Here is a 22,436-nt window from a genome sequence, read left to right on the forward strand (position 1 = left end):
CGCCTTAGTCAAAGGCAAATGTCTACTTTCACCTCTAAACTGAAATGGAATAGACTTACGTTTCAACTATGCTCACATCTGAGGCAAACATGAATGAAAAGTTAGGGCTGTTTTGAAGCTAGAACACTGGTGTCTTCACGTTTTCATAGAGGCATAATTAGATGCATACCATTAAGAAGAAACGAACGCTAATTTACCTGAAAATAAAATCAGTATTGTGAAGAGACACACGTTCATGGGAAGAAGGCTAAACTATGATAAATAATTAAAGAAAATCCAAGAGAGACTGCAGTCACAACGGTAATAGGTATGTTCTTGTTATGAAGGAAAATGTCAGCATGATCTAATCATACTCAGTAAATAGGCACTTCAATAAAGTATATATTTACACTGTTTTTCTGAATGCGAGGGCATCACAAAGTAGTATGGCTTTATTACAATGGATGGAAGATGGCAACTACTTAGAACTCAGTGCCAACATGGATTATAACAAATCCAGTGAGTATTTTGTTTTTCAATTATTCATAGAAAATTTAATCCTGATTAAGTATCCTTGGGCAGGAATTCATGGGTAGTTGATGACTGAAACCAACATTTATATGAAATGCTTCTGTTAATTTAATCTGTGTATATGGCTTAATTATGATTGAATCCTCAATGTAAGAGAAATGAATTATATCAGGATTAAAATTCTAGTGCCACATCACCCATTTCTTTCTCTTGGCTTTTTTTTTTTTTTTTTTTTTTTTTAATGTGAGCCTGCTGTTTTAATTACCTTTATGATGCTGTATCTTCTTAAGCCTCAAATATTGTTTAGATCTTCACTACTAGGTGAAATTTTCAGTCACATTTACTTCAAAAGAGGAAAACACAAACTCTGTTCCCATCCTCATCACAGTTCTAACCAATATGAACAGTAACTGCAAAAAAAAAGCTTTTATTTCACACCAACGATAAAGGAAAGTTTCCTGTAGATGGCTGTAAACATTTTATATACGTTTTTAGTGGACTTTCCCTCTTTTGTTTCCATTTCCTTTATAATTATACATAAAATGCACCTTTTTCCTAAAACATGAAAAAAAAAACCAACCCAAAAAACTTGTATTCATCATAAGGTATCACATCAATTTCACAACTGGCCTATATCAGACTTGTTTGAGCTTGTAGACATTTTAAGAACCGTATTTTATAAGACTTTCAAACCTAGTATCGATGTAAAGTAAGGACATTTTTTGTGGCTGTAAATGGGAGAGGAAAGATTCCTTACACTTTCCTGTGATATGGCTCAGCACCCGTGCTGCACACACATCATATTTAGGAAATCACTCAAATTACAGATTTTTCCACTTAACAATACTGTAACAAATTAACCTACGGAGCGTGTCAGACCAAAGTTCCATGAAATGCTCTGATACTATCACCCAGTTTTCCAGTGAAACCAATGTATCACATACCTGTGACAAAAATACCTGCATATTTAGATCATTATTGCACATTTTTTTTTACATAACATATTCTTCCTAAACATCTCAGAAGCGATGTCGATTTTTATGTCCAGAGGATACTGTCAGTGGCAATGTCACTGATGACAGTGAAGATACTTCCCAATATAGACTATGAGAGAGAAAAAGTCTGTAGAGGATAACCATGGAGATGCACTGACAGAGGATAACACCTATGGTAATAATCTGAAGACAAAAAAAAAGGAGAAAGAGAGAAAGTGAAAAACAAGCCCAAATAAATCTCTACCAGCACAATACGTGTGTGCTTGAAGCTTAACTTTAAATCTTTTAATACTGCTGCAGTTACAGAAGATTTGAACGTGAAGCTCAAGCCCAAGATTCATGCTCTCACACCTGGATGTTTTCAAATCAGCAGATGGCCCTAAGGCAAGTCACATAACGCCTTCTGGCGGTCTCTGTTCCGGGGAATTTCAGACTTGCAATTCACCACCCATGCAGTTCCACAAGCAGAGGTGATGCTTAGATATTCTTTTCTTACAACGAATGGAGGGAAAAAAAGAAAACAACAACCTGAAAATACTCTGAACTAGCACAGTCACTGAGCTGTGATGGAAGTGATTTAACAGTCTCACTTAGACCTCAGTGCAAGTCTCTTAATCTGTAAGAGACACATAGGGCAGTATTTAATCAAAACCATCAGGGTACCTACTGCTTCTGAGAAAGCAGAAGTCTAAGTTTTGGTACAGAGAGTCTGTTAAAACAAATGTTTTTCTTGCACAAATATTGTATTTATTGATCATACATTTCTATTCTATCTAAATGCATTTAAAGGAGAAAACACATCATTGTAACGTAGGAACTCCAGCTGCACATGATGACTAAACTTTCTCAAAATCCAAGAGGACAGCAACCACAATCTCTCTTCAGTAAACTCAAACTCTCAAAATATTGCAAAATTTTATCAACTCATTCCACCTCTTGTCACTCACTGTTCACCCTACTGCACTGATGTATTCATCAAGCACTACTAACAGATTTTTTTTGTTGATCTAGAGGAGGTTTCTTCTTATTTCCCCCTGAATTTCTCTCTTTTTTTTTAAACAAAACCAAACATGGTGTTTCATTATATCAATATTTCATAAATATTATATATTTTGAGTAAATGTTTATCCCTCTTTCTACATTCTCCACACAAATAAAAGCTTGTTTTCTGAAAATATTTGCATATAAATGCAAAGGTGTTTGTAACTATAAAGTAAAGAAGCAAACTACCCCGGACTGAGGTAGCCAATCACCTGAGAATAGAAATACACTTTATCTGAACATGGCAGGCTTCACACACCAGTTCTCTAGTTCCCAATATAATTAAGCAATCAAGAAATCCAGTAAGTCTACTTTTGTTTTTAAATGTTTAGAGCTCACAAACCAAACTAAGCATTTGGATAGATCTCTTAATCTACAGTTCAGCTACAAGTTCCTTGACCTATTTAGCCACATAAAGCTTTTAAGTGACGAAGACTGAAAAGCAAACAACAAAAAAATCCACTGATTTATCTTTCTGCTAGCTTTGTTAAAAGAACCCCAAGGTGCTTTTAATTAAAAAACAAACAAGCAAACAATAAAACGAAACACCCCCTCCACATTTTCCTTTGACTTAACCATCTCCCCACCCCCCTTCACCTAGAAACGATTACTCTTAGATGATTCAAACCCAGTATGCCTTTGTAAAATATGACTCACATTAGCATCAATAAGAGCTGTGTGACTAAGACTTTTCAAGTTCCTTTGGGGTCATAAGATTAACAGCCTAAGAGCATGAGTTTGCTAACAAACACTGAACATGAAGAACAACTACTATTCAAATTCCATCTCTTTTATCTTGCCTGTACATACCTTTTCCCTTTGATATTCTCTGAATATTACAGAAACGGTTGCAAGACATGGGTGGCACAAAAACCAGAGAATGCAGGCCTGAAAGAAAAGAAGAGCGTAAGTTATAAAATAACTATACGCCAGCTAAGAAGAAAGAGATGACAGTTAAAGGAACTGCATTTACATTTCTGTCTTTTTTATGAATCCATTGTTTAATTTTCAATCAACAGAATGAAAACCACACAATGAAAGGTGGGATTTCTGTTTAGAAAAGCTCTTTGCTCCTTGTCAAATTAAAATGACTGCTCGGAGTACGATGACAGGGTGCAATTTAATCAAATCAGACACTTAAATATTAACTTTCTTATGGAGGAAAACAGTTCAGTGCTTTAGTCAACTGCGTGCCACAATTACATTTACAGCAAAAGGAATCAGTTTCCATGAGCCCGTACTTTAGCAAAGGTGATATAGAACTCCCTTTTCAGCGTGCTTCTCTCCACTGTGATGATCTGATAAAGACCAGCAGCCAGTGACAAACCTAGGCAAACTCTGAGGCCAATAAGCAGTCCACTTGCTAATCCATGGTGTGAATGGTAGCTGTGATGATTAGTATCTTCAAACTGTTCCCAAATTAACAAAAAGGTCTGGAAAAAGAACAACAGTAACATACATTCAGAAACCAACAATCTCACATGAAACTTCAATTGTCTTTCTATCACAGATCAAATTATCAGCACAACTGGTCATGCTCTTCCCTGCTTGCTGGAGACTCCCATGTTACATAACAAATAATCCTGGCCAGAACTACTTTTCTAGGACTGTGCATTACTCCATATTTGACTGGCAGGAACAGGATCTCATCTCTTGCATTCCATAAGTTGTAGAAAGTTTGACAAGTTACAGTTTCCTCTAACTTAGGTAGAAGGAATGTAGCATTTTAGCCCAAAATCCAATATATTAATGTAGTTAAACAGTCAGCCTAGTCAGCAGGAAGCCCACTGAAACGATACAGGGAGGTGTCCGCTTCCAGTTGGGATTCACAACCTGTAAAGCTTGTTTCAAAGGCAGGCGACTACGCCTTTTCTTTCAAAATCCTAACAGGATTCGCTTTTCTTTTTAAAGATGGGGAAGTAAGAGGGTGGTGCTGCTGCCCCTTTTATACAATAGCCTGAAGGATGAAGCATTCACCCAAGTTGAACTCGGATCTCCCACAATTCCCTTCTTTGCCTAAAGGAAATCCAACTCACATCTCCCACCTCCTTGGAGAGTGCCCTAACTGCCAGGCTATAGGCTGTTCTTGGGTGGGCCACTCTCCACCCCTTCTATTGAAGCTGTGCCATCGTGGAGAAAAGAATTCAACATCAGCTAGGTCAGAAACCGTGAGCAAGCCTGACTCTGCAAGCAACTGGCTTGGAACCCTCTTAGGGACTTTGAAAGGCAGTGTCACAGGTTCCAAGTGCTGTTGCAACACCTGGACAAACACTCCGGCCAACAGATGCAAGACAGTAATCCACCTTAACTCTCAGAAAAACCGTACTGTATCCACTTGCTGTAGAATCCAATGTTAGAAGAGCACTGTGAGAAAGAATACTGATAGATTCTCTAAGGAAAAACAGATTAAGAAAAGCCTACTTTCTGAGTCTCAGCTGAATAGAAGGCAGGTGCCTACTTGCAGAGTGGCACGAAAGTTGGGTCTTGCTGAATAAAACCTTTTCAAGAGTTTGGGATTGTTAACATTACAAATTAGAATACCCGTAAAATTTAGGCTCCCAGCAGCACGTAGCAGCTGAGTGGCATTTTAAGAATTGAATATACGCTGGAATCCAGTCCACCTACTACAGACATATAACTTGCACTTGGGTTTCAGGTGTCTAATAAAGCAGGCTTTCTGAAAAAAGGTAGTCAAATTTGATTTATATGAGCAAGGTAGCTCTAAAGGCTGTCAGAAAGAGACACTGTATGCCTCAATTTAGAAATGTACATTAGTCAGATTCCTTTCTGAACAAATTCAAAGGCTCTCTAACTACATCCATATTATAAAGACAGAAAGATTACTGATATAAACTTTTTTTTTTCTAATGTGCAATACACCTGTGCATTCCAAAGGTGGGTGTCCTCAAGTCTTGTCAGTTGAGACTAGAATGTTTTTGGCTAAGAATATGCTCTGAGAGTACTCTTTCACTTTTTCCTTCCCTTACTCTGACTATGACACAGTGAACATGACTGCTGTCATTTTAATTACTTCTCAGCCACCTGAATAGAAAATGGAAATATGAGAGAGTAAGAAGTATAAAGCACATCTTGAATATCACTGATTACTACTAGTAAATAATCTGACCAATGTTCTTCAAACACTGCTGCTGAAACACCTTTTCTGGGCAACTCCAAGCAAATAACTCAAGACGATTGAATTACTTGACGGAGAATCCTCTCAAGGATTAAGCCTGAAATAAGACCAAGTGGCTCTTAAAATCCTGAGAAACAGCAGTGTTTGGTAAAGTCGTGGCTAAAGCAGTAGTTTTGGTATGAAATGGATGAATTCCCAACACAGAAATAGAATTTCAGATGAGGTAGAATACACCCAGAAAACATCAAGGATTCTACTAGCTATAGAATGACAGCAGTTTTGCACAAAGTATTTCATTTGTTGACGTTGACGCATGGGAACTCAATTTTTAATATCCTTGGACTGGAAGAAATTTCAGAAAAATTATATATATAGAATCTCCCTGACATGAACATGAAGCATGATGCCAATCCAATTAAGAGTTTTAGGTAGATGCCACAGCTATCTCAGCTTTGAAGAACAGAGCTCAGGAGGGTTTGAATCATCCTTAACCTACCACCAAAAGTAACATCAACGAAGGAAGCCACTTTCATGAGAAGATGACAAAGAGCTGGAGCAAAGCAATCATGAGAACAAAGTCCAAATCCTCATAGGAAAATAGCACCTGACAACATGGTACGCTCAGGACTAGCCCTCTAAAGAATATAAGCTGTGCAGACAACACAGTTGAACAAAGACTGTATGCAGTGACAGCAGTGTAAGATCACAGAAGTTCAGCTCCTTTAAGTTTCACTAGGCTATTCCAAAATAATTAGAAAGCAGAAGCATTACAGGCAGAAATGGAACTGTCAGCGCAACACATAGGAAACCTGGAGAAATAAAAATATTTCTCACTGCTCTTACTATGAGCAGGATCTATTCTTGCTCCCTGGAGAAAAGCAGCATTCTATAAAGTAGAAATCTGTGCTACGGAGCGTTTGTAAGCTAGAGTGGATTAGGCAGTGTGCTCTCAGTGAAAGGAGAGATTTCACAGGCCAACTTGATTTTGAAGTCAAAATCTCCATGGCCATGCCTGAGAATAATGTTAGTAAGCTCTGATGCCCTTCAACTTGACCACAGAAAGGCACACATCTGCTCCTCCTGCTGTAGTATTGGGAACGAGATGAAAAAAATACACAGGCACCTACACATTCAAAATGAAATCAGATTTTGTTGTTGTGATCATTGAGCAGAATTGTTTCACCTTTGAGAAGTCAGGGTTAATATCCTAATTGTTATCCATAAGAACAACTCTGCTCAGGCTGCTTATGGAAGAACTGGACAAGCTGTATAAGTGCACAGCTTTATGTCCAACATTAAAATCTCAACAAGGAGATGGTCTTTCCCCTTTATGTAACATACCAGACATAGGACACCAACTGCTGTCCAGTACTGTTCTTCCTCTAACAGCTAAAAGAAGCTCACCAAGGACGTTATCTTGATGTTCCTGCTATACAAGTTGGATCTTCACATCCATATGATGAAGAACCAGTCACCTCTTCTGTCATACGGAAACAATTATGGTGGAACGCTTTATGCCCCTTGCTATGCCAGCAATGACTTTAGAGCAAGATAACATATCAATCTCTAGTAAAAGCCAGTTTGCATGGAGTAGATAACTGCTGAGACATAAAGGTAAAGGGGAAGCAAAAGGGAAATTAGGTGGCAGGAAGACAAGGCTAGTATCTAGTACTTGAGTATGCAATGTCATGAACTCAGGTACAGTAACAAATGTTTCAGATCTGAGGTCAGAAGCACAGCTCACCCTGAGTGCACCTTTGGACTGTATCTAAGACCTCTGTGAAGCATGACTTTTAATACAGCAAGATTCTATATGCATTTTGGTCAAAGCGATAAGCTTTCCTTCTGAAATCGCTACCTCTGCTCTGATCAGCCCTGAAAGTTGAAACTGCTTGGGTCTATGTGATGGGAAAGGCTTGTTATCAGCAAAACGTTATGAACAAGGTTTGTGTCTTAGCAGCAAAGTGTGGAATAGTTAATGAATGCAGAGCGGTCTGAGAATCTTTTGTGCTGAAAGTGAAAGAGAAAAAGAACAAATTAGGAGAAAGGGAGATGATGAACGGTAGGCTTGTCTCTTGTTTGAGATGCTACCTGTTTGCAGCCACAAAGATCACATGAGATTTTGCCGGCAAGGAGGCAATGGCCACTCTACATTGATGGCAATCTGTAAACACAGCCTCGGAAGTTGTTGGTGTTTTTGAAAGAATAAAAGCAAAGAATCAATAGCATCAGTGGAAAGAGGAGAGAAAACAACAAGGAAAACAAACCAATCAACAAACCCACCTCAAAAAAAAAAAAAAAACAACCTGAAAACTTTGAGGAATGTGAATTAGAACAACAGCAGAATGTCAATAAAACATGGTTCAAACTCTATCTGCTGTGTTAAGGTAATGCATGTGGTATCCAGTATCCTCCATAGTAATCCTGAGAAATCTCTGCTTATACACGTATGTCTATCCACTTTCTGGATGGAAAGAGGCTAGCTCTCCTATAAGAATTTCTGCGGAAGAGCAGGACAGAAAGGAGATTATGCTATGTTAATAGAAGTGATCACTGATCACCATCACTGATTGCCCAGTTACAGATCCAATACCCACATCAATCTAGACCAATAAATCGAGGGAAATAATCGAGGGAAAGAGATCCTGAGGTCACAGACAGAGTTGACATGGCCCAGGTTCTGCTCCCCTGAGCTCAACAGTTGCATTCTTCTACAAGGAGAAGAAATCTATCAGAAAAAAAATTGTATGTACTGAACACGTGATGGAAAACAGCTCTCTCCAGAAAGGCTAAGGATACTCTTGGTGTCAAAGAGCTTTTGCTGGAGACAGCAGACACTGAAACAGACTGGAGAACCACAGAGGCAATGACATACAGTGATATCTGTATTCTGTTCTTACAGGACTCCTAGCAAACCTGACATTTCCAACAGTACCGAAAAGGGAGACGTGGCAGAGATATGCTCTCACAGGGAGAAGACAGCCAACTTTATATCAATCCTCTGCTGGTACTCAAATAGCCAATAGTATATATATAATGGACCAGTACTGGGGCAGTATGTCTGTATCATGCTTGCCCCAATTTTTACCACAAGTAACAACTAAAAAAAGATCAAGTTGATGATACCAGGTGCCCTTTCTATGTATAGTAAAAAGGGAAAAACAACAACAAACTTTCCAGTCTCAAGTGACAGAGTATTAACATGTCCATATGTATGTACCAGAGGAGAGGCATGAATAGAATTAAATACTTTAGAAGTCTTTACTACCAGTATGTAAAACTTCTGGTGCTAGATAGGTTCATTCCACCTTACTTTGACACCCATCTTTAAATTTCAACAGTCCCATTGACCTTAATAGGCTTTGGCTTACATTCTTAATTAGCAAGAATACTGTAAGCTCCCAGCTACTCTTAATGTTTTAGCAGTCCACTTATTTAGTTTGGAAGCAGCACTAATTACAGACATTACTCAAATGGCATAAAATCTTTAGTATGATCTCTTCCTCATTACTGTCTCCAGTTTCTCCCTGTTCTTCTCATTCTCAATGGCTTTCAGATTCTCTTGTCTTTATGCTGTGATTTAAAAAAATTTGTTTACAAAAGACACCACCAGGGTTAGATGATCTCCATTACAATTTACTTTTAAGTTACTGGTTTACTTGACTTTCTAATTTATATTAATAGAAAAACATTTGAATGAAGTTATGTGTCACATCATTTGTATATTTGCAAGAACAATCCTGCATATGAACCTTTAAAGAATTGCCTTACACCGATTGAAAAGACCATCAGACATCCTATTGGAGTGGTTGGAAGATGAGGACACAGTCTCATATTTTTGGTGACAGAAAAAGAACTGTAAGAATCTTTCTCTCATCTTTCCTCCCATGCCCCTCGTTGTCAGCACTAACGTCACAGTTCACAACCACGCAACTGTACTGATGACAGCTATTTACAGGACCACATTGCAAATCAGATTGGTAAAACCGTGCCAAAACCTTTCTTTTTTTTCCTTCCAATTCAGTCTAGAACATTCCACTGATCTGGTTTGCAGCATAATATTATGAACAACTGATACAACTGGGAGTTCGGAGAACTGTGGGAACTTCTTAAGTGGTTTTACTGCTGAACAAGAACATACTGTGGAGCTATACCTTAAACTGTCAAAATAAAGAGGAACTGTTGTTACTTATTAGACTTGCTGGGTGCACACTGTGCTGTGGGTTTTTTTTTTTCTTCTCCAGTCTTGATACTCTTGTTTCTCATAAAATATTGAAATTAGTTGGTTCATAGTTCTGTCATACTTAATAGCAACTGTACGTTTCAGTATAAGAATGAATGTAAAATACAAACCTGTGTAACAACAACTACTACAGCAATGCCAGTAGATGTTGGAGTGGAATCCCATTGAAGAGGTCTGCTATGAGATTTCTTCATTCTGCCTATTGTCCAACCCATACATAGACTCAACAGCAAATAAAGCATTTGTATCTGAGAGACTATGTCACACACTATTGAAAACAAAAGAAAAAAGAATATAGTCACAACAAAAATACACTTTTTTCTTTTTTTTTTCAAAACAAAGAGAAATATCCACTACCCCTACAAACAAAGGATGGATATTTATGCCTCAGAATCACCTTTGCTTATCTTATAATCTCTATTAACAGTTTGATTAGCTGAAGTTTTTTTGCCACATAATGTGGCTATTTTGATCATTTTTAAATGACCAAAAAAACCACAACCAGCTTCCCTCTACTTATGCTGTAATTCTGCAATGACGTGGGCACAGTGCCACATTCTTCCAACTTCTACTCTTGTATCAAAGAAGTCTAGGCTCAGGAATCCACCTGCATAAACAAACTTATAAAGGCCAGTGGACTAAAATCATATGTATGTTAATCACACAGCAAATATGAAACACAATGAAATGAACTCCTTCCTTTGTTCCACAAAACTTTTGTTCAAAAATCAAACAGTGGCACCGTACTTCTAAATTAATTGCATTTTGTCTTAAGGAAGGCGTAGCTTGTAACAGAAAGCACAAATATTTGGGACAAATTCCACAGTCAGATACTTAAAGGGGTAAATATAATGACTAACCCTAGCACTAACTTAGTTTGGAGCAGTAATCTGTCTATACTTTATTACATGCAGACTCCCCTTACCTCATTTCACTGTGCACACTTCTTTTTTCCCCAGTCTGGAAACAACTAAAACGTACTTCATAAAGCTACATTCTTAATCAGTGTCTCTAACCTGTGTTTGAAGCTGCATCTGAGTAAGGAAAATTTCAAGCTAGAATATACTAAACCATTTGTTTTCCATCCTCACTGAAGTCCTGCTTATATTAGAAAGAACTGAAAGCTTATTCCCAGGTGATTTTTAAGCTTCAGAGCTCTCACAGAATCATAGAAAATCTTGAGTTTGAAGCTACCCTCAAGCATCACCGAGCTGGTAAATTTCTGACTGAAACCTACTGAACAATTTTAAAGCTGGTGTATAGACTTCAGTGTAAACTGGCTCAAAGTAGCAGCATAGCAGAGATCTAAAAGCAACTTGAGAAATTAGTTCTTGTGCAAATTTCAGATTTGTTTCAGAAATTAGAGGTGGTCACTGTGTACAATAATCCTTTTTATTCACTTAATATTTTAGCTCATTTAAATTAGTTCCATACTTGACATTTCCACTTCTGTTATCAGATGTAAGATAAATATTTCTACAGCATAGAGGAAAACTTTCAATTTTATGCAACTGCTGGAATGTATTATAAAAAAAAAAAAAAAGTACTTCCACATACAATAGAAAATGCTGCCTCTATACATAGATTAACACACGCACAAGGGATGTGCGTCAAATGAAGATCAGCTGCTGTATTTCCTCGACACTCAGCAATACTAGCAAAATATAACTATAAAAACAAATATAAACAAACTTGAAAAAACAAACTGGTATTTTGGGGCAAAATGAGCCTGGGATTATTTTACAATGCTAGCTAGGCATGGTATACCTTAGAAAAATTGTTATGTGAGCTCAAGGCATGCCAAATCCATGTTACAAATCCAGGCTAGACAAGTGTCTGAATAAATCTGGATGCTCTGGAGAGCATTCAATCATTTTATTTTCTCTCAGTCCTTAAGATAACCTTCCCTGTAAGTTATAGCCAGACAGCATCTCTCAACCACATCTTGGATACAGACATTCCTCTGCTCTTCAGTGTAGCAATAATGCAAGCAGATTCTCAGGTAAAACAGTTTCAGACAAAAATCAGTACAGGCTTTGGTCATTGGTGCCACATACATCTTACCTACAGGTAAGAAGAGGCTTTATATTTAAGAAAAGTTGGAAAATGACGATCTCATGATATCTGGGATGAGTGTGAAGTCACAAGCTACCAAACTGATACCTAATTTATATGCATACACACTTATAAAGCACCTATCACCACATCGATAAACATTCTTTGGAACCACTCTGACGGCAGGGCTAAGAACAGGAGTTGGCCTGAACAACTTTTTCAGCTGATCAACAGCTATAACAATACTATTTGATTTTTCACATTCTGATCTTATCAGAAGTTAAAAGATTGCTATTTGAGATGCTTTTACGTGCCAGAATTATTCATGTGATTTATATGATTATATGATTCATTCAGATGAGTTAGACAGTGTCAGGTTTTTATACGTTGTAAGGATTAAATAACGCTGGGAAACGAACAATTGCTTGGCATAGCACCTGAACAGGTTTCTAGAAGGAATTCTGCTCCCAGCCAAATTAATGAAAATGGGATCATTTATCCAGGATTTCTGTTCTAACACAGGAAAAAAGATGGTAGCATCTTCCATTTCCAAATTATACTTACTATTGCCTATCCTTCAGAATTGTAGTCAGCACTGAAGCTTTCCACTTTTCCTTCTGCTTCCTTACTGTTTTGGGAACCACAAATTTTAAAAACAGTATGAAAGTGAAAGTCTTTCAGCTGAGCCACCTGAACTCAGGTATTCACTCAAAGACACTATTTCATTCTTAGTAAACTCCACCGTAAGCAAACAGAAGTGTGATTTCCACTTCAATCCATACACGCATACACAGAAACTCTCAGATGCAGCTATTTTCTCCACAGTTCTGGTTGCATAGTTAACACTGGATTTCTCAGTGGAGAGGAGTAATGGCTACTTCCATAGTCTCAACTTAATTTCATTTCAGGAAACGAGAGGGAAAATTAAAAAACCCAGTTGCTAGAAAGGCTGCGAAGAGCTCTAACCCGACTTCTTGAAACAAGAGTGTCAATTACTGTGGAGCCAAGTGCCATCAAGAGGCTGTTATTTCCAACTGCAAGTTTCTAAAAGAATTCTAAGCCAGGAAATGTTTTTCTATATAGGTTGTTACTCGCCTATGCCATCTCACTATCATAGTGCTGCTTTCTTGGCATGCTCTGGACGAATCAAAGGGCAACATATTAGCTCAGAAAGAATCACTAAATGCTTCAAATGTAAAATACACAGAGGAGAAACAATAAATAAATAAAAGAAAAGCAACCTTAGATTCCAAACCATCTTGCAAGAATAAACTACTGCAATTTGGGTAGCGTTGTTACTAGAATTCAATTCACATCAGAACTCAGGAAATCTATACAGAGCAACAAAAAATGCTTTGTTACCATCAATTCTTTGCATAATTACTTTTTAGACCTTTCTAACCTTATCACTCGTGCTATAAAACGTGTGTTTGTTATAATCAATGTTAAATTTGCTAATGAAATAACACACTCCACAAAATGTGATAGTTTCCTCAAAAGTTTCAGTGCATTATGCAAACTCAGCAAAAAACTCTTCAACATATTGAAAGATTTACTCATATGATAGATACGTAGGTAAATATTTGTAGGATGGATCACAGTTATAGGGCTTTAAGCGCAGTTACTCTAAACTTTCGAAACAAAACCTACTTTTCAGAAGAACATCTTAAAAGTTGCTCAATATTTCATGTTAGAAATACAATGATATGGGGCAGGATAATGATTCTGTCTAACAAGAACATTCATTAATGCATTATACAGATTAATGTGTAGGAATACATAAAAAACAGCAGGTGACCATACTCACATTCTGCCAGACTTCCCATAAATGGTGCTCCTATTCCATCCTTGGAATAACTGATAACAGAGCAAAAGATGATATTTTAATGTAAGCAATACTTAAGTTTGTGCTCTCTCTATAACTATACTTGGGCAGCTTCTAAAAAGTGAGACTTAAGTTTGGTAAGAATCAGCACAGGAAAGACCATGTACTAATCTTTAAAACAGCACATCCTTCAAGTCTTAAGATTAAAAGCAAAAGTAAAGATACCTTGAGAAATGCAAGTAGTTGGCAAAAGCTGAACCAGCCTGCAATAGTAATGCAATTGAGAGCATTTTTAATACAGTATGCATTGGTCCGTGCTTCTTAATTGTCTGCCATAAAGACTGTGCATATATGCAAGCAGTTACAAAGTATGCTAGGACAAGCAGGAAATAGAATTCATGTAATCCTGTGGAAAAAAAAAACAAAAGAAATACAGCTCAGTTTTTATACAGAAATACTATTGTTAGCAGTAAGCTAAAATCTCCATATGTTATTTATATAATCACCGGATAATACTAAGTAATTGTCATCCAAAAATAATAGTAAAGATGAAATGTGCAAACCCCAGCCTATTTTATCCAGGAGTCAATGAATTCTTCAAAAAGCTGATTAGGAAGTGTTTTTTACCCAGTAATACCTTCTCTGAACTTAGGAGAAATTCTGTTCAAAATGAAAAGCTCTGTAGTAATTACTCATGTAGTATAAAGTGGCACCCAACTTCCTGACAAAAAGAAAATAATTGCAGCCCATTCATCAGAAATATACTTATTAAATGACTCTTTTTTAGGTTTTTTTTCTGTTTTTTTTTTTTTTTTTTTTTTTTTTGCTACAATTTTTAAAGGCACAGCATGAAAAGAGAAAAACCCAGGACGCTGTTAACCACTGGGTGTCACTATTCTTCCACATAAAACATTTCAAGAAATAGAGCTGACAAATACAGAAAACTTTCAGATGAAGCGGAAAGAACAAAAATGAACAGAAAATTAGTGTTTTTGGTTGTTTTTTTGCAACAAAAAATGTGCAAAGTTTCTGATATCTATAAAACAGAAGCTGTTTGACTTTCAGTCTAGCAGTAGTTGGGCAAGATATTGCACTAAAGACCTGGATCCTGGACTCTTTCCTGCTACCTAGAAACAGTAGAACACACCATATGAGCTAACAGAGTAAAAAAGCCAAGGAAGCATAAGTTAAAATGGGCAAATGGGAATTCTACACAGAAAACCTCTGCTTTTCCTCTCCAGCCTTCCTCGAAACCATGCAGTGCCTGCAGAATCAGGCTTTATTTCCAGCAAAACAACTCTTAAATTAAAACTATCAGCCAGCTTCCACCAGAGATGAGAAATAGCTTTCAGTATGTAAGCTGAAGATCATTAGAACTAGATGAGTTCTTAATATTTGCTAGTACTACAAAATAACTTCTATGGCTAAAATGCATACACTGAAACAGGAGACGAAGACCATCTGTTAACAAAGACTTACTAAAAACCTAACACTTGAGAGCCACTGTGCCTCCCTTGTAGACCTCTGCCTAATTTATGATTGACAAAACAACAACAACAACAACAAAACAACAACAAAAAAGCATTCTTAGGACAAAATATCTTATTCTTTTCACTTTTTATCTATCTTCAGGTTGGATGTTAGGAAATATTACTTCCATAAAGGAGTTGTGAGGTATTGGAACGGGCTGCCCATGGATGTGGTGGAGTCAATGACCCTGGAGATGTTCATTTAGATGTTGTACTGAGGGACATGATTTAGTGGGTAATTATTGGTGGAGGGTGGACAGTTGGACTGGACAATCTGGTAGATCTTTTTCAATCTTGGGGATTCTATGATTCTTCAGCCACCCACCAAAGTTGGTAAGGATTACGTAGATATGCTATTTCTCATTGTGATGATTGGGTGCACTTTAAAAACTCTTTTAGGAAAAAAAGAAAGGCTTTTAATAATAAGCATTCGGGATAGAAAGCTCTTTGCCACTAGAGAGAAACTGTGGCAATTGGTGTGAGACCAAAAAAAAACCCAACAAAACAATCAAACCCGTAACCAAAAACACTCCACCAAAAAACAACAGAAGTGATTTTCAAGCTGTCTTTTTAAGTCTTCCTCCTTCCACATCACTTCGAGTTGGGGAAATAACTCTTTATTAGGGAATGCAGCGATAGGACAAAGGATAATGGTTTTAAATGAAAAGAAGGTGGATTTGAATTAGACATCAGGACAAAATTCTTCACTCACAGTGCAATAAGGCACTGCAACAAGTTGCCCAGAGAAGCTGTTGGATGCCCCATTCTTAGAAAGCCCAGCTTGGACGGGGCTTTGAGCAACCTGATCTAACAGAAGATGCCTCTGCCCACATCAGACAGTTGCAAATGGATGATCTTTAACATCCCTTCCAACCTAAACCGTTCTATGACACTGAAAATAAAACATGTATGTTAATTTCTAATACCTAACTTCAAGATCATCCAGATGCTGTTCACCTGGTCAGCTGCTCTTGGAAGCTTTAGATCCCACTGCCAGTCTTATCTAAATATCTTACCATGTAAAATGCTAAAAATTGCTTGCTAGGGACTGGAAACCAGGCCTCCTTCTCTCAAAAGGTAAACACCCTAATCAGAAGTTATAGTTGCAAGTTCTTTCCTATACTTTCTTTATAGCCTATCCATTTAATTTTGAGAATGCTTCACGGCAGAGAAATAATTTTAGGGACTAAAGAGTGACTTAACTGAAACCATCTGTAGCTAAGCAGATGTTATCCCCCTCAAAGGAAATAAAATACAAAAAATGAACCTGGATCTCTTCTCTGATGGTCTAATGTTCTAGAGAGAAGAAATCCTCCTTGGTTCTTTGAAAAACAGACACAGGCATGTCACTTCAGGATTCCTGGCAGTGTTGCTGTTTTTCATTCTGAATAAAGAGGTGTTCATCTGCAACCATGGAAGACGTGGCATGTAAAGCTCATCCTATTTCCTACTTCCTACAGCTTTATTATAGATCTACTTAAATGGCATGCAAGCTTTTCTGAGTTTTGCTTCCTAATTTTCAAAATCGTCCTTAAAAAAATAGAGAGAGCTGAGATGTCTCCCTAAGAGGTCTGTACATTACTTAAAGGCCACATAATGCCACTGATTATCTCTCAGTTTAGCAAAAGAACACAATAACTACTTTCTGAGAATAAGTGAATTAACTTAGAATTCACTTCACATACAAAATTCACCAAATTGGAACCACCAACCACATTTGCAGAGTAAGAATCACAACTGAGAAGTGGCAAGTCAACCTGTAAGTCTGGAAACACCGTCGATAAGTAGCTTTCTTACAGGTTCTTACAACTCTGAAAGTTTCAGTGTGAAGATATTCCTCCCTTCAACAAGGAACCTGCCTTTGTTCCCTCTACACTCTCTGGATACCAATTAAGACAGACGAGCACACAATTCTTAGCACTGCTATAAGGCTAGACCTGAGTATATAGGCTACATCACTATATGAAGACAGACTAAGCCTTCTGGACTCTTCCTACAATACAAGCAAAGTCAGTGACATGTCAACTAGGCCTTCCAAAGCAGCGAAACTAAGCACTAGATTTCAGTTGATTTGGATTGGCCAGAGTGTCATACAATTTTATGCATGCTTATCTTCTGCTGCTGCCTTGAGTCATTTCCAAAAGTTTTTCTCTGCAGGTCTAAAGTCTTAAATTTGTATTTTTTTAAATAAAAAAATTAGGATTGAAAGATTTCACAATGTGCAGCCTGTGAATAACAAAACTTGGAGAGACCTAGACGGTGAACACTGTATTGGCAAAAAGTTTATGTTGTGCATGAATTCATATTGTACAGATTCAAGTCTTACAAAGTCTAGCTAAGGAATTCCACGCATTAAATAAACAAATTTATTAAAATCAGGGATTCAATTCACAATCAATTGGAAGCTTACAATTTCAATAGAAAAAAAAAAAAAAACAATGTATAAGCAAACATATCAACACAATCTTTCCTTGTATACTATATCTGTAGTCAGGTAAGTTTTGGTAAGTCAGACTAGAGAAAGGGAAGGATTTTTCCCTAATATCAGAAAATGAAGTTAAGTTTACTCTTCTCTAAGAAAGTCAGACCTGAAATGTAAAGGACTCTGCTGTCCTGTCCCCAGTAGCATATTTTCACAAGCATAGTAAGTACTGACTTTTTTGGGAGATCAGATCCTTAACTTACAAATCTAATTTTAAGAAAAGAAGTCTTACCAGATTCCCCTGCGCTAAAGTGATCTAATGGATTCCCTTCTGCATCTGGATTTAGTAAGACCATTTCAAACTGAATATCCTCGGATTCAGAATAATTCTCCTCGCAGGTAAACTTGTCTACATAAAACACATACCATGTTTCCGGGTAAGGAATCTGGGACACTGTCAGATTTTGCTCTGTGTGGTTCACAGTCACTTTGGAAGAAAACAAACAACAAAAAAGGAGTAGAGACTTGATTAACTTGTCTTTAAAAAACTTATACTTAAATGGAAATAGAATTTAAATACACAACATTATTTACAGCTTATGAACTACATACAGTGCAAAACAGTCTTTGCTTTGCTTTGAAGCTCACCACAATACCCGAGATGAGACTTCCAGTCTCATCTTTGGTTTCAACTAGGTGCAGGCAATGGCTGGTGAAGATATGAGCTGCGTCCCATTTCTCAGATTTTGGGTTTGCTAGAATGGATCCATTCCATCAGAAGCCAGTAACTGCAAACAGTATTACCTTCAGTACATTTCTGTTCTCTGGTACAGTATCAGTGGGGCTGGTACAGTATCAGTTTTCTATGTTAGCCAAGAGATACTTCCTCATTAAAAAAAACTGTGAAATTGATTCTACCCCATTTTCAAAGATATTTAGAGCACACAACATGCAACAGCCACATGCTAATTGATGAGCACGCTTTGAAAATGCAACTTTGCATCTTTTATAGCATCTTCCCCAAACTGACACAGACAAATTCAACAGACATTGAAGGGCTGAGGTCACTGCCCGAAAAAAATACACATTTCAAATCAATGACATTAAAACTAACTATGCAGGACTGAAAAGTTTTGTCTGCTTACTGATCTCAGCAGTATTTTTCCTAAAATCAACTGTTAACAATTGGGCAAGCTCTCCAAAATAAATATTTGATGCGTATTTGATATGTGGCTCTGTATGTTTGAGTGAAACTACAAGAACTGTAAGCATTGTTACAGTGGTTACTGAATTAATTAATGAGTGTAACAGTGATCATTGCTTATCAGCTCCACCATAGATTAAAGTCATTTCTGTAGAAGAACTAGAAGTATAACTACTGGACTGTTGATAGATTCATTTTAATATTTTAAGCTCATTAAAATTCTACAAAAGCTGGTTTTTATGCAAACCTTTTTCTATAAGAGAAACTACAAACACCAGCATAAATCAACTCCTAGCAAACTCATTATCTCTAAACCTGCTGTAGACAAAATTCAGAATGAATTTCTAACTTAAAGTCAACTTGTGAGAAAGATCTATGTAATTTAAACAAACTTGTTTCAAGTTATGTTATCTGAAAGCATGCACTTCCTGGATCAACAGTTGGATCACAGCTCTCTGCAGCAGTAGACAAGAAATACAAATTTAGACAACACATGAAGCAGAAAAAAAAATGTGTTCTGATAATTTGTTCAGCGTAGCTAATACTAAGCAAGTGTTCCACTTTGGAACAGTGTATCTTATAAATCAAATACTCAAAATGAAAGAACTCCTTTAAAGAAAGCAACCTTTGTAAAGATAGATTAATGATTTCATATGTTGCTTAAAACAAAAAGAAGTTAAATGGCATGTAGAAGGGGTAGCTCTGCTCTCCATTCGTACTCTCAGTTGAATTTATAGCCTTAACTGCATAAAGACTAGGAATTGTGCAGAGCACATTTAATCGGTTTTCCATCAGGCCTGCAAGCTAACTTGTAGGATGTGAAGTAAAATTAAATAAGGATACAATTGATTTCGCTCTTGTACGTCGGAGTGACAGGTATGTGCTATCACAATATCCTTTTGGCTTTTTCTTTTCCTTGTAAAGCGTTATTTTCCATGAAACTGGGAAGAGGACCCTCCTGACAAATAAGGACTGGAAAAAGGTTTTACTGTGTGCTTGGTGTATACACTCCTATCTTACAAGCATTCATTTCAGAGGTTTAATGCTAACTGCAGAAGGCCCCACTGGTGAGTCTTTTCTTTTTCATTCTACAGCAATAAAAGTGACAATTCACACTGCACATTTGACTACATCACCCATTTGTTCATTCTAACCACTTCAGCTTCATCTTGTAATAGCATTCTTCCTAATTCTTCAAACATTAACCTTTATACAGAAAGGCCTGAGATTTAAAAAAAAAACAAAAAACCAACAACAAACTTTTTACTTTCACTCCAAGCAGAATTATAGAAAACTTTTGTACTCAATGAGTAAACGCAAGCCTGAACCTCATTTTTAAGCTGTGTGCAAACGAGAGCATGAGAACAGAACTTGTCATCAAGTTTGCAGTAACTCTCTGCTTGTCAAGGACTGCCATTTTCCAGCGGCCTATTGAATCATAACTTGCAAACAAAGTCTTCTGATGTGATACAAAGAAGCAATTGCACTCCTTGGAATCTTTTTTAATTACAGAAGGTCAAAGTTCTACCCTGACTAAAGCCCATGCAAAGTCCAAATTCACTGATACGTTGCGTGTTCTAAATACACACAACTTAATTCATAATGGGAGGATAGAAACTCACTTGTCAGTTGAGCTTTGGAGAATTTTTCTGTACATCTGTGATCCTGGATGTGATTCTGTAGCTTTTGCCACTCCTGTGCTTGAAACAGGTGAAGTCTGGCTTCTTTCATTACAGCTGCTGCTACATCGGTGATTCGGACACACAGAACAGCATGGTCACCTTGACATTTAAAAAATAGAATGAACTGCACTGCCCTGATGCAAGTCATAAGAACAGAAGGCTAGCACAGCAGAAAGCTTTATTAAGTAGCACCACTAAAGCCTCACCTCACTTCTAATTTTTTTTTTTTTACCACTTTCCATAAACGTTTTTACATTTTCACTATTTCTCTACATCTCAGTAACACAATATGAAAACAACACTTTAAAAAAATGGCATTAACCTTCTTTACTTCCCACTGCTTTCTTCTTTTTCAAATGGACTTCCAGACCGTATTTTTTTTCCTTCCACCCACTTTTTTTTCCAGGACTTCCAAGGCATGATTACGAGTACCACAGGGTACCTCCTGGGCCAAATATCAGAAGGATTTGAGTCAATGGATCTTTATGTTATTGACTGATTACAGCTAAAACACTTGATTATAAGACAAATGAATAAAACCATATAACTGGATCATAGAATGGCCTGTGTTGAAAAGAACCACATTGATCATCCAGTTTCAACCCCCTGCTATGTGCAGGGTCACCAACCACCAGACCAGGCTGCCCAGAGCCACATCCAGCCTGGCCTTGAATGCCTTCAGGGATGGGGCATCCACAGCCTCCTTGGGCAACCTGTTCCAGTGTGTCACCACCCTCTGTGTGAAAAACTTCCTCCTAAAATCTAACCTAAACCTCCCCAGTCTCAGTTTAAAACCTCCTTCTCCTATCACTATCCATCACCATATTTACAAGAAAATCAAACTTCAAAAGCGCTATTCTGTGAGTGTTCCCACAGGCTGCACCTTGACACTGACGCATGTTTCGGCCATTGCAGAATTAGCTTAAGACAACTGATGTTGACTGATCATTCTATGATCCTCAAAGCTATCTTGATAAATTCTATCATTATATATCACTACGGATTGTTTTGAACAGTTTCCCGAATTAAAAGATGGGATTATTCGGGGAGAAGGAATCAGCTGGTGCTGCAAAAGTCCAAGTTTACTTGAAGCGAAGCAAGTTTGGTGGCTTTGTGTTGACTTCAGGCTGTCAGAGCAGTCACTGGGAAAAGGCAGTTTGAAAAGGGAAAAACAAGCAGCAGGTTGCATAGAAGCCCACGTGGCCTCGCCGGCACTACCACCACCAGCCCCTGTAGACATTCACAGAACGGCAGGAGTGTTTCTAAGGGAGCAGACAACCTCAGCTCGCACAGTGCGATACAACCGAACGCCGATCACCTGAAGCTCGGTGTTCTTTCCTTAGCTTTAAGCAACGCTTTCACCCTTCCTCTCCCCCAGACCTATTTAGAACACTTCTACGTTAATCTTCTAGGACACCGATAAGTGCTTCCCCATCACCCCTCGAGCTGTCCCCACCCCATACATCGTTTCCCTTTTAGCACCCAAGGGTCACGCTCCAACCCTTCTTGGCTCCCGCTCTATTCTTCCCTCCCCCCGTAGCGTTTCTTTCCCGCAGACGTTCCGCTGCCCGGCGGGCACCTACCGCGGAACTGGAAGCGCGCCACGGGCCGCCAAGGCTCCAGCCGGGCGGCGGAGCTGACGAATCCGCCCCGCAGCGTCTTGCTCCAGGCGGCGCCCCCGGCGCACAGCAGCCACAGCAGCCGCCACCCCATGGCGGGGATTCACCACCCCCCCGCCACGTGACCTAGCGGCCCCGCCGGGCTACGGCTGGGGCCGGGGGCGTGTCCGCGCTC

At 38.1% G+C, this 22,436-nt stretch overlaps 1 protein-coding gene across 2 annotated transcripts; it reads right to left on the reverse strand.

Moving 5' to 3' along the window:
- Positions 1-725: 725 nt before the first annotated feature.
- On the reverse strand, positions 726-22,424 carry GPR180 (G protein-coupled receptor 180). 2 transcript variants are annotated; one of them, XM_048955582.1, is made up of 9 exons: positions 22,226-22,423; positions 20,583-20,741; positions 18,049-18,243; positions 14,031-14,211; positions 13,788-13,837; positions 10,036-10,193; positions 3,788-3,979; positions 3,357-3,434; positions 726-1,688 (listed from the first exon to the last, which is right to left on the reverse strand). In XM_048955582.1, the coding sequence occupies exons 1-9, from the start codon at positions 22,353-22,355 to the stop codon at positions 1,530-1,532; spliced, it is 1,302 nt and encodes a 433-aa protein (XP_048811539.1). In that variant the 5' UTR covers positions 22,356-22,423; the 3' UTR covers positions 726-1,529. The 2 variants fall into 2 exon arrangements, with proteins under 2 accessions (XP_048811539.1, XP_048811547.1); XM_048955590.1 differs by lacking the exon at positions 18,049-18,243 and having other exon boundaries at positions 22,226-22,424.
- Between the last annotated feature and the right edge of the window lie 12 nt (positions 22,425-22,436).

Source organism: Lagopus muta, chromosome 1 (assembly GCF_023343835.1).
Source record: "Lagopus muta isolate bLagMut1 chromosome 1, bLagMut1 primary, whole genome shotgun sequence".
Lineage (NCBI taxonomy): Eukaryota > Metazoa > Chordata > Aves > Galliformes > Phasianidae > Lagopus > Lagopus muta.

Excerpts from the sequence above, each read along its gene's own strand:
- GPR180 (XM_048955582.1), bottom strand. The coding sequence starts at position 22,355 with ATGGGGTGGCGGCTGCTGTGGCTGCTGTGCGCCGGGGGCGCCGCCTGG. Across the intron at positions 18,244-20,582 it reads CTCCAAAGCTCAACTGACAA|TGACTGTGAACCACACAGAG; the intron begins GTGAGTTTCTAT and ends TTTCTTCCAAAG. Across the intron at positions 10,194-13,787 it reads TATGGGAAGTCTGGCAGAAT|TGTGTGACATAGTCTCTCAG; the intron begins GTGAGTATGGTC and ends TGTTTTCAATAG.